The sequence below is a fragment of the Macaca mulatta genome, chromosome 3 (assembly GCF_049350105.2).
Source record: "Macaca mulatta isolate MMU2019108-1 chromosome 3, T2T-MMU8v2.0, whole genome shotgun sequence".
NCBI classification, from domain to species: domain Eukaryota; kingdom Metazoa; phylum Chordata; class Mammalia; order Primates; family Cercopithecidae; genus Macaca; species Macaca mulatta.
The window spans coordinates 182,732,302-182,744,243 of NC_133408.1; the positions used below are offsets into that span (position 1 = coordinate 182,732,302).

The 11,942-nt window shown below is 47.4% G+C and overlaps 1 protein-coding gene across 1 annotated transcript; it reads left to right on the forward strand.

Moving 5' to 3' along the window:
* Positions 1–3,867: 3,867 nt before the first annotated feature.
* Positions 3,868–4,976, forward strand: LOC114677058 (putative trypsin-6). Its single transcript, XM_077997592.1, has 2 exons — positions 3,868–4,153; positions 4,556–4,976. Exons 1-2 carry the CDS (start codon positions 3,883–3,885, stop codon positions 4,783–4,785), a joined length of 501 nt encoding a protein of 166 aa, XP_077853718.1. The 5' UTR covers positions 3,868–3,882; the 3' UTR covers positions 4,786–4,976.
* The last annotated feature ends 6,966 nt before the right edge of the window (positions 4,977–11,942 follow it).

Here is an 11,942-nt window from a genome sequence, read left to right on the forward strand (position 1 = left end):
ATGAGCCCATCAGTGATTAGAGCTCATCAATGATTAAGGTGGAGAGGGGGTCTCTGAGCAGTGGGTCTCCTGACTGTGGGGAAGCTGGCTCGGCGGCCACGCCAGAAGTTGAACCCAAAGGTACTCTGTATGTCCTCTCAACTCCATGGGCCCCACTTTGGCATTTTTTTCCAATTCCTTCTGGTTTCCATTTCTTCCTCCCTCTATCCCCCTGGCCATGTCCAATTTCACCACCAAGTTTCTGAGCTTTGCTCATTTTGTTTATCTTCTCCAGAACATCCCTGCTTCTTCTACCTTTCAAATAATTCAACCTTGAACTCAGCTCACTCCTGCCCATCACAAACCTGAGTTCTGAGTTGCTAAGAAGGGAAAGTACCCTATAAGGAAGTTCCTTCTTTCCTTACATCATTAGACTTGAGCGGAGACAGCATTCCCATCTCCACACTGCTCTGGCCAAGTTGTGCCTCAGTCAATTACACAACTGTGTCTTAGTAGCCTTGGTAGGGCCCAAATCAGGATATTGTCTGGGAAGATTCACTTTGTACTGAGCCCAGCATAATCTCACTGCATCTAAGACATTCTAGACCCACCCCTCCACATCTTCGTTATTGAACACAATATGTGACCCATTTGCCATGTGCTCAAATCCCTACCTACTGCTCATTCTCAGATCAGATTGTAACCCAGATTTACCATGGTCCAAACTCTGACATCTGATCGGGGCCATGTCATTCTGGTTAATGCTGTCAGCCCCGAGCAAGTGGGTCACCTTGCATCACCCTGAGTGCAGGTTGCCAGGGCAACAGTGAGGCTGCATGAAAAGATCCTATGACAGGATACACATGAGACAGACAAATGTCTTCACATTGAAGAAGGGGAGGAGGAGTGCACCATTGATTTTCCATCCTCCAGATGAACTGAGTAAGTTCCTACATAACCTGTGTCCCCTCCTTCTTTGTAACACTTCCCATCCTTAAGCCTTGGTAGGAAGGAGAACCATCTGGAAGCCCAGAATCCTGTGGAATTCGAGTCTCCCTTCTCCTTATCCCTTAGTGTTAGTATTCTTGTTCCCAAAATCTTGGATTTGACATGCCCGCACACTGACTGGAGAGAAGCATCTTCATTTTCACAGGAAAGAGCCTTAGATAAGACTTTCCTCCTCTCTTCGGGGATCTAGGACACTGAAAAGCCAAGCTTGTTACCAACACTTCCCCTTCCTTAAGTACATTAAATACATCCTCAATAGTTAAAGGGATTCTTAAACAGCCAGACCATTCTTCCTCCTTCTAACCCTCATCTCCAGAGCCTAAGAAAGCCCAGCTGTGTGATCCGGGACTTGGCTTTCCCTGTCTTCCCCATCCCAGCATCCTTGCAGGAAACAGCCGGTCTCCCTCTCTCCTCTCAGAAGACAAGTTTCCTTATCACCTGTGAATCACAAACTCACAGAGTGGCCAAACATAGCCGAGCTGATGCGAGACCCTGGGAAGGGGAAAGCTGCAGGTTTGTTGGTCCTGGGAGGAGTGGTGACCCTCACCACACAGACACCTCCCTCCCAATCCTCGGGGAAGTATAAAGATGGGTCCTCCACCACCAGTCAGGCACTTTCTACTGCCATGAATCCACTCCTGATCCTTACCTTTGTGGGAGCTGCTGGTGAGTATCATGCCCTGCCTCAGGTTCCACCCACACCGTTTCCTGGCAGACACATGCCCTTCCATTCTTGCTACCTCTCCTCTTTTGACTGTGCTCTGATATTCTATTTCCTCCATCTGGCATCTCTACTTCCCATCCTCCTTGGGCTCTCTTTAAGCCTCACCTGTTTCAGCTTCTCCCTGATTTCACTCCCACCACTGTTGTTCATCTATATCCGAGCTGTGGTTGGAGAAGCTGGGAAGGGAGGTCAGGTGGGGCTGGACCACGAAATGAAGCAGCAGGCTTCAGGCTTGGCTCCCACCGCACCCCAATAGCACCACTAGAGTTGCTCTTAACCTCAGATGAACCTGGGGAGGTTGAAAAATTACTCATGCCAGAGACTCAGCTCTAGACATTCTAACTTCATTTGTCTGGGGTGCAGCTTGTGTTCTGGGCTTTTAAGCATCCAGGTGATTTGTAACATTTCCAGGCTGTAACATACAGCCAAAGTTAAGAATTGCTGTACTATTGGCCAATAACAACGTCTACATTTGTTCTGTCGAAGTGAGCCTGGGGTCTGCCCTCAACTCTGCCCTGACTCCACAGATCTGAGCTATGGGGGAAGCTGGTCATGCCAAGTTCTATGCAATCAGGGGGTTTTCCTAGCTTGGCCAAAGTATCCTGACAATCCAGGACTCAAATAGCCAGGAGAAGTACACAGCTGATGAGTAAAAGAGAGAAGCACTCAGTGGATGGGACAATCACATCCCAACTCCTATCCCACTGAAAGCATTGTGAGGACATTCATTGTGACCTCAGCCTAGTGGCCCCAGGAGAGATCTAAGCCCCGACCAGGTACCTAGCTACATGCCCTGGAGACACAGACTTGGGAGAGACATCCAATGATGCTCACCAGGGGTGCCAGCGCTCCCTCCCTTGCCTAGCCTCACTGTACTTGTTATCCATTTCTAATTAGAAGAAAGCAACTCCAGACTGGGAGCACCACCCCTAACATGCTACTGACTTGTATTCTTCCTTATCATTCCAACGCTAGTTGCTGCCCCCTTTGACGAGGATGACAAGATCACTGGAGACTACACCTGTGAGAAGAATTCTTTCCCCTACTAGGTGTCCCTGCATTCTGGCTCCCAGTTCTGCGGTGGCTCCCTCACTAGCAAACAGTGGGTGGTGTCAGCAGGTCACTGCTACAACCCATAAGTGCGGGGCCCCTGACTGCAAAGCTCCAAGCCAGGCTGCCTCGGAGAGCATGGCTTCAGCCCAGGGAAGTACTGAGGCTGGGTGAGATGGAGGGGAGAGGTGGTGGAGATAATTTGTAGGCAGCAGCTGACTCTCCAGAGCAGAGAGTGAACACAAGACAGGAACCTCTCACACCCAGGCAAATCCATGAAACAGCAAGGGTTGTGGTCATAAAAGCAGGCAGGGATGATCTTGGGGTGGTCAGAGCTAGTGGGAAAAGCAGGCAAGTACCTTTTGCTGGTTAGCTACACAATAAAGCCACCTAAGAAAGAATTTTTTAAAATACTGTTGCCTGTGTCCCATCCCAGGGCAATTAACTCAAAATTTTCAGGAAGAGGGGGTGAATATCAGGGAGTATATAACACTCTACTTCTGGTAACTGTAGAGTGCACAGACAGAGCTGAGAACCGCTGCCTATACCAAGAACTCTCAAACCTGAGTATGCACCAGAACCACCTGCAGACTTGTTAAGGCACAAATCACTGGGTCCCATCCCCAAAGTTCTGATCAGTAGGTGGGGGTAAGGCCCAAGAATTTACATTTCTAACAAGTTCCCAGGAGATTCTAATGCTGTGGCTACGCTTGGATTAGATTACACAAAAGGGTGATGCTCACCAGGCCAAGAAGGGAGGGAGGAACAGGCACTGTGCACAGTTAGCAAAGACCTGGGGTGAAGAATGCTGGGGAAACTTCAAGGAGCTCCTTGTGCCCACAGTGCTAGTGACTGTGGAGACTGTGGGAAAGAGGCTGGGAAGGCAGGTTGAGGAGCAGCCTCCTGTGGGATCCCTTTGACTCTGCCCCACCTCACTACCACCAACCTCTGAAGCAGAAAGGTCCTGGATCTCACACATGCACTGACCCACATCCCTCTCCTGCCCATGTGTTATGGTCACACACCCCACCCCATGCCTCCAGATCTGTCCATGAGCAGGGAACGTGAGGACCCTGGGGAAGGTGGGATGGGTGCCCCAGCTGTGAGAGAAGGTCTTCACCATGCCTGCTCTGCCTATCAGCTGCATCCAGGTGATACTGGGAGAGCACATCGAAGTCCTGGAGGGGACTGAGCAGTTCATCAATGCAGCCAAGATCATCCGCCACCCCAAATACAACAGGAATACTCTGAGCAATGACATCCTGCTGATCAAGCTCTCCTCACCTGCCATCATCAATACCCACGTGTCCACCATCTCTCTGCCCACTGCCCCTCCAGCCGCAGGCACCAAGTGCCTCATCTCCGGCTGGGGCAACACTCTGAGCTCTGGCGGTGAGTGGGACCCTTCGCCCTTCTACTTCCCTCCATCCTCACAATTTCCAGAATAAACCATGCCCCTTAACTTAAATCTTCTCACCTCCAGGGTTAAGACGCATTTCTAGTGCCCATCACACACAGGCTCTGCACTGGGCATCAGAGGATGCAAAGTCTCCAGGAGTTGGCTCCTAAAATCAAGAGACCAGACAAATGGAGAACTTGGTATGATCACGTCTTGGGAGGGGTTCAACAATGATCATTCTGGGAACTAAAAGCCAGAGCCTCTTGCCAGGACGCATGTTTTGGAGCCCTCTCCAGGGTCAGTGTTACTCTTCAATGTTCCATCCTATATTATTGTCTCCTTCTCTGAGCTGACCCACATTTCGACTTTCTTTGATCTCTTCCTGATCCTCACAGCCGACTACCCAGACGAGCTGCAGTGCCTGGACACTCCTGTGCTGACCCAGGCTGAGTGTGAAGCCTCCTACACTGGAAGGATTACCAGCAACATGTTCTGTGTGGGCTTCCTTGAGGGAGGCAAGGATTCTTGCCAGTTGATTTGGAAAACCCTTCCCATGCTGAGGCTCCCACTGACAGCCAGAGCCCACCCGAGAAAAAGATTTGAACTCCCAAGGTGGCAGGGCTAAGGAGGCTCCCTGCAGTGCCCCCAGTGAGAAGTGAGGAAGGCTCCCTTGGGCTGCATGCTGTCTGCTTAGGAAGAACAGAGAATGGGCCACCGTGAGAAGGATGTGGAGCCACAGAGCTGCCTGGAAAGGGGTCTTTTAAGGTTCAGAGTAAATATAGCTATATTCCTCCTCTATCTCTCCATACAACTTGTCCCTTCTTCCCCCCAGGGGGACTCTGGTGGCCCTGTGGTCTCCAACGGACAGCTCCAAGGAATTGTCTCCTGGGGCAATGGCTGTGCCCAGAAAAACAAGCCTGGAGTCTACACCAAGGTCTACAACTATTTGGCCTAGATTAAGGACACCATAGCTGCCAACGGCTAAATCCCCAGTCTCTCTGCAGTCTCTATACCAATAAAATGACCCTGTTCTCCCTGTGTCTGTGCCTGCTCCCTCACCCTCCTTCACACTGGAAAGCATCCTCCAATCTCAGGTCAGACACAACAGTCCCCCTTAAAGGTAAGGAGAGCCCGCAACTCCCAATATGTGTTCCATGGTACGCTAGATTAGCACATACAAAGAGATGGAATCCAAAACTAATAAGAAGCTTGGGAGAAAGGGGGCAGTGTTTTCTAGAGAAAAGTGTGTTTCAGAAAGGTGGTCTTGGGGGAGATATTGATTTTTATTTGGGTTCTCACAGTGGTTAGAGCTATTCTGCCTTCAGAGCAATCACAGCACAGAAAATGTGTCAGCATCTTCGAGGTGGCCCAAAAAATCTGATCAGCTGAATCTTATTGCTAACATACAATGACAAATGCTATTGGTGATGACGTGCCTCTCCCAGGAATGTGTTGGCACCAAGCCCTCCCTTCTCATTCACCTGGAAAATCAGACTCAAGTAAATCTCCCTGGCCCCTAACTCTTTCCTCAATTCCCTAGTTCCATCTCTGTGAGCAGCTAGAGAGATGTCTGGTCTACCATAGCGGGAGCCTGACTGTGACTTGGGAATCAAGCCCAGCTCTGCAAGTTTCATTTTTGTCTTCTCTGCCTTTGGGATAGGATGCCGCAGTGAATCGCACAGCTACCACAGCTCCCCACGCTGATCAGGGAAAGAAACTGGAGAGGGTCAGGATTCACCCATTTGATCAATTAACTGAGGAAGGATTCATTTTCATAAAACTTTCTTACCTTTGAGATACTTCAACTGAGTTACTTGGGACTCTTTAAAAAAGGTGGAAGGAAAGACATCTGAGGGCTGTGACACCATCCAGCCACTCTGGTCACATGTTGGCTGGCTTTCACCCACTGGACGCAGCGGATGGAGACAGGTTACCTGTGGCACCTTTGGCACCTGCCAAAGCCTCCTCCTGGCAACTCTGAGAGGGCCCATAGCTCATCCAAGCTTGTCACCGAAGATCCAAGCAAGCTCCTCTTTGAAATTCCACCTTCACCTTCTGTCCCCAGTGCTTGTGGACACCCCTGGGAGCTGGTACCAAGGGCCAGGAGCAGGCAAGGGAGACAGACCTGTTCAGAGCACACTTCCAGTTACAGGGAACAAAGCACAGGCCTCCAAGTGTCCACGAAGCAGCATGCAAATTGCAGTGAAGAGTAGAGTAAAACCCCTACATAGAGCACAGCATTCCTGGCAAACACAGGGCACCGCAGTCCACATGCTGTGGAATACACCCAAGTAAGCATCAGACACTTGTTTGGTAAAAGTAGATGTGTAAGATCAACTACCTTGAGAGGGCCATCTGTGCTCCAGATGTGTGAATCGTGTGAGGAGACTGCTACCACTCACTATCTTCAGAGGAAAACAGGGCTCAGGGCTCACACATAATGGACAGATACACACGGGTCACCCAGAAAGTCACTGCATATAAACATCCCTTTGTTCAACATGGATTTGGTTTTTATGGATGGAAACACAGACCCTAGTTCACCATACAGCCTTGGGTTTGTCTGCTTTTGGAGATATATATCCAGTAGATAGACAGACAGACAAGACAGATTCACTTTTTTCATTTCTTACTGTAATGTCAATGCCTGGTCTGAATATCATCGTCACTCAAGTGTAAAAGGAAGAACCAAATGCTTCACAGAAACAGGGATGGGTGGGGAGTGTTAGTTTCCACTGTTTTCTGTCTCCATTCATATCATTCCTAACAAAGCCCAGCTGGTTACCTGAAGCCAAGACACAGATACAAGCATCCCAATGGCATGACATTCCAGACAGCTGCTTCCACCTCCTACCTGGGCCACATAGACTCTTTACACAGAAAAGTGAGTCACCCTACTCAGATGGGTTGCCAGCAGAAAAAACAGGGCATGAAAATGACAGATAACCATGGGATTTCTTCTAAGTGGTCTGTGTAAAATAAACCACCACCACTACCACCATGAAAAACACAAAACAAGATTAAAAAAATAAGGCTTATTCAAAATTCAAGACAAAATACTGTATGAGAGCCAGCCCAGGGGTTGCCTTTTCTCAGACCATACAGCTTTCCCTGTCCATTTGCTCACACGGAACCATGAGATGTGAAGGTCTGTAGAAAGTGTGCTTGGGATCGAGGCTGGTACAGTTCACCTGTGGGTCCAGACCAAACGGCAAAGAGGCAGAAAGCTGCAACTCTGTCCACTGCCACGACTTAGGGCCTCCTTCTCACAGAGTCGTCAAAGAGACCCCACCTCAACCTTTACACAAAACATCTCTTTCTGGATGAACTATAGCCAGGCTAGAGTGCCATGACATGATCTCTGTTCACTGCAACCTCCGGCTCCCAGGTTGAAGTGATTCAGTCTTCCAAGTAGCTGGGGTTACAGGCGCCCGCCACCATGCCCAGCTAATGTCTTTCCTTCTTTCTTTCTTTCTTCCTTTCTTTCTTTCTTTCTTGCTTGCTTGCTTTCTTGCTTTCTTTCTTCTTTCTTTCTTTCTTTCTTTTCTTTCTTTCTTTCTTTTTCTTTCTTCCTTCCTTCCTTTCTTCCTTCCTCCCTCCCTCCCTTCCTTTTTTCTTTCCTTTTCTTTCTTTCTTTCTTTTTCTTTTTTTGTATTTTTAGTAGAGACAGGGTTTCACTATTTTGGCCAGGCTGGTTTTGAACTCCTGACCTCAAGTGATCCAAAGTGCTGGGATTACAGGCGTGAGCCACTGCTCCTTGCCCAGGTTCCATTTAAAAATTTCAACTTTTATTTTAGATTCAGGGGGTACATGTGCAGGTTTGTTACATGGGTGTATTGTGTGATGCTGAGGTTTGGGGCACAAATGATCTCATCACTCAGGCAGTGAGCTTAGTACCCAACAGGTAGTTTTTCAGCCCTTTCCACCCTCCTTCTCTCTTCCCTCTAGTAGTTGCAGTGTCTACTCTTCCCATCTTTATGTTCATGTGTACCCAATGCTCAGCTCCCACTTATACATGAGAACGTGATATTTGGTTTTCCATTCCTATGTTAATTTGCTTAGGATTATGGTCTCCACCTCCATCTATGTTGTTGCAAAGGACATGTTTTCATTCTTTTCATGGCTGCATAGTATTCCATGGTGTATATGTACCACATTTCCTTAATCCAGTTTACCAGTGATGGCCACCTAGGTTGATTTCATGGCTTTGCTGCTGTGAATAGTGCTGTTAAGGACTTTCTAGAGCATGTGTCTTTTTGGCAGAACAATTATTTTCCTTTAGGTAAATGCCCAGTAAAGGAATTGTTTGGTGGAAAGGTAGTTCTGTTTTAAATTATTTCAGAAATCTCCAAAATGCTTTCTGCATTAATTTTTCCATGAACTAATTTATACTCTGGCCAACCATGTGTAAGTGTTCCCTTTCCTCTGCAGCCTAACCAGCCCCTTCTGTTTTTTTGACATTTTATTAATAGCCACTCTGTAGCCAAGCTCTTTCAAGGACAATGTGGGGAAGAACCACAAACATCCCTTTTCCAGAAGAGAATTATTGCCTGCCCACTGGTAGAACTCTTGTTTTCATCTGTCTTTCATTGCCTGTTTTTCAAAGAAAACCCAAAGGTAAAGTGGTAGGATCTTCGACACCAGAAAAAGTTTGCAGCCACCAGAGCCTGCTGGGAAGCGGTCCATCAAGCATGCATTGATCTTGCCACCTGGAATTTGAGAGATCAAGAAGCCCCATAGCAACTTACCATACAACTGCCCATCAGCGCCCATCCTTTCAAGCTCAATTCTGGCTCTGCAGACATTGGCAGCCACACGTCACAAATCCTGGGTCTCTGTGGACTTCCCTCATCACCCACGGACACAATGGGCTGCCTGTCCTAGGCAGAGACACAGCAACATTCTCTTAAACTGAAATTAAGCATAAATTCCCTTCACCAATAACCATCTGAGGGCACAGCCCCTGCCTCCTTCCTCGGGGATTTTAACACTCACATCTCTCTGACCCAAACAGGTAGGTGAGATCTGACTTGAAAGGGGAGAAAATCGGGAAGTATTGGGGTATCAGGAATGAATCCCCAAGTGTTTTTGTGTTGGGACAGGTATCCACATCCCGAACTGTACCTGGAGATAGGGAAAAATGCAGGAGAGGAGAGGAGAAAAAAAGAGGAACAAAGTGGCTGAAAGTCACGGAAAGCTTCTCTCGTGGTTCTTTCTGACTCTGGTTGCTTTGCCAAGGTCTTGAGTACAGGGAGGGTGGGCTCTGGCTGGGAGCTGCTGCTCTGGGAGATGGAAGACTCACTTCACCTCCAGAAAGCTCATTTGATCATCTGTAAAATGGGCAATCCCATAGGTGTTTGTGATGATAAAATGAAAAAATCATTCTTAACTTAAATGAGTTACATGTTGTATAGTAAGTTATGTGCTATATAGTAAGCACACAGATACAATTCACTGTTATAATTGAAGGACAGTGGTTTGGTGGACTAAGCACTAACCACAATCCAGAGAGATGTCTTAAAGAAATAGACGAAAGAAATCTGTAGTTCAGAATGAACAGTACCAAGAATGGCATGTCCTCCAAATGGAGCTTGGGCAGCTGGATCTGAACCTGTCCTACATATCTGAGTCTACAATATGAGGTAACAGTCTCCACCTATAGCTGTCTTCTCTGCCTGCAAGGTCATTCCTTTTGAAGAAAGCTGACCTCAGACTATACTGTGATCATTTAAGGAAGAGCGCAAAATACTGGAGAAGTCTAGACTTCAAGCTCTAGATACAGAAAATCCTCATATTCTTAGGTGTTCTGTTTCAGAGAGTCAGAACCACAAGCACTGATCCAAAAATCCCTTTTACCAAACAAATTTTCCATCTTCTACCAAGGTTCACCTCCCTGTTTAGTGCACACTAGTGTCTACAGTTGCTAGAGCAAGAGTCTCTCCTTATTCTCTAATGGAGGAGTTCTGTGAAGACCCCATGACAAGGAGAAAAAACAAAACATGTTTAGGGACAACATGGGAAAAGCCCATATTATCAATGCTCCAAAACCTGGCTACTTGAGGCTTGGCCAGTTGTTCGTGAGCAGAGAGGTGTGTCATCTACATGGCAGTCAAGGCCTGGATGGGTCTGGAACTGTGGCAAGGTAAGGCTCTGAGACAAGCTGCCAGAAGAAAGATGAATTCAATCATCTATTTCTGCCAGGAAGAAAAGAACTAGGAAGGAATCAAACGTACAGTTTGACCTCTGGGGACCTCTGCCTCTATCCTCAGTAAATCTCCTTTTTGATGCCACCTGCAGCAATTCCTACACTTCACAACGCTCTCCATGGCTTCTGTTGGTCTTATGGTCAGCTCTGCCAAGATCTGTATTCTTGGGCAAGACAGAATCATTCTGAATCTCATTGTCTTCCTCTATAAGTGGAAATTATTTTGCTCTGCACAAATCATAATTACCATGTTTGTGGGAAGTTAAACTGTGAAACTCAGCAAAAATGAAAAGTAATTCACCACTGTTACTTACGTGAAAACTCTTGCAAAGCTGTCAGGCACCGTGGACCATCTAAATATAGCAGTGTTAGCTATGAGCCCATCACTGATTAGAGGGGGTACGGGGTGGAGAGGGGTCTCTGAACAGTGGGTCTCCTGGCTGTGGGGAAACTGGTTCAGAAGCCATTCTAGGAGCTGAAACTGAAGTTACTCTGTGTGTCCTCTCAACGCCACAGACACCACTTAGGCATTTTTTTTCCAATTCTCTCTGGTTTCCATTTGCTTCTTCCCTCTATCCCCTGGCCATGTCCAATTTCACTACCAAGTTTCTGATCTTTTCTCATTTGGTTCACTGTCTCCAGAACATCCCTGATACTTTTACCTTTCAAACAATTCAACCTTGAACTCTGCTCACTCCTGCCCATCACCAACCTGAGCTCTGAGTTGCTGAGAAGGGAAAGCACCCTCATAAGGAAGCTCCTTCTTTCCTTACATCATTAGACTTGAGCGGAGACAGCATTCCCATCTCCACACTGCTCTGGCCAAGTTGTGCCTCAGTCAATTACACAACTGTGTTTAGTAGCCTTGGTAGGGCCCAAATCAGGATATTCTCTGGAAAGATTCACTTTCTACTGAGCCCAGTGTAATCTCACTGCATCTAAGATAGAAAATTCTAGATCCACCCCTCTAAATTTCCATCATTGAATCCAACATGCGACCCATTTAACATGTGCTAAAATCTCTACCTACTGCTGATTCTAAGATCAGATCATAACCCAGATTTACTGTGGTCCAAACTCTGACATCTGATCAGGGGCATGTCATTCTGGTTCAGACTGTTAGCCCCGAGCAGGTGGGTCAGTTTGCATCACCCTGAGTGCAGGTTGCCAGGGCAACCGTGAGGCTGCATAGAAAGAACCTGCAACAGGATACACATGAGAGAGACAAATGTCTTCACATTGTAGACAGGGAGGAGTGCACCACTGGTTTTCCATCCTCCAGATGCACTGAGTAAGTTCCTACCTAACCTGTGTCCCCTCCTTCTTTGCAACACTTCCCATCCTTTAGCCTTGATAGGAAGGAGAGCCATCTGGAAGCCCAGAATCCTATGGAATGCGAGTTTCCCTTCTCCTTACCCCTTAGTGTTGGAATTCTTGTTCCCAAAGTCTTGGATTTGACCTTCCCGCACACTGACTGGAGAGAAGCATCTTTATTTTCACAGGAATGAGCCTTAGATAAGACTTTCCTCCTCTCTTGGGGGATCCAGGACACTCAAAAGCCAAGCTTGTTACCAATG

What these genes read in the sequence shown, in the direction of transcription:
- LOC114677058 (XM_077997592.1), top strand. Translation starts at nt 3,883, where the DNA reads ATGCCTGCTCTGCCTATCAGCTGCATCCAGGTGATACTGGGAGAGCAC. An exon ending in CAACACTCTGAGCTCTGGCG is followed by an intron (nt 4,154 to 4,555) that starts GTGAGTGGGACC and finishes TGATCCTCACAG; the next exon opens with CCGACTACCCAGACGAGCTG.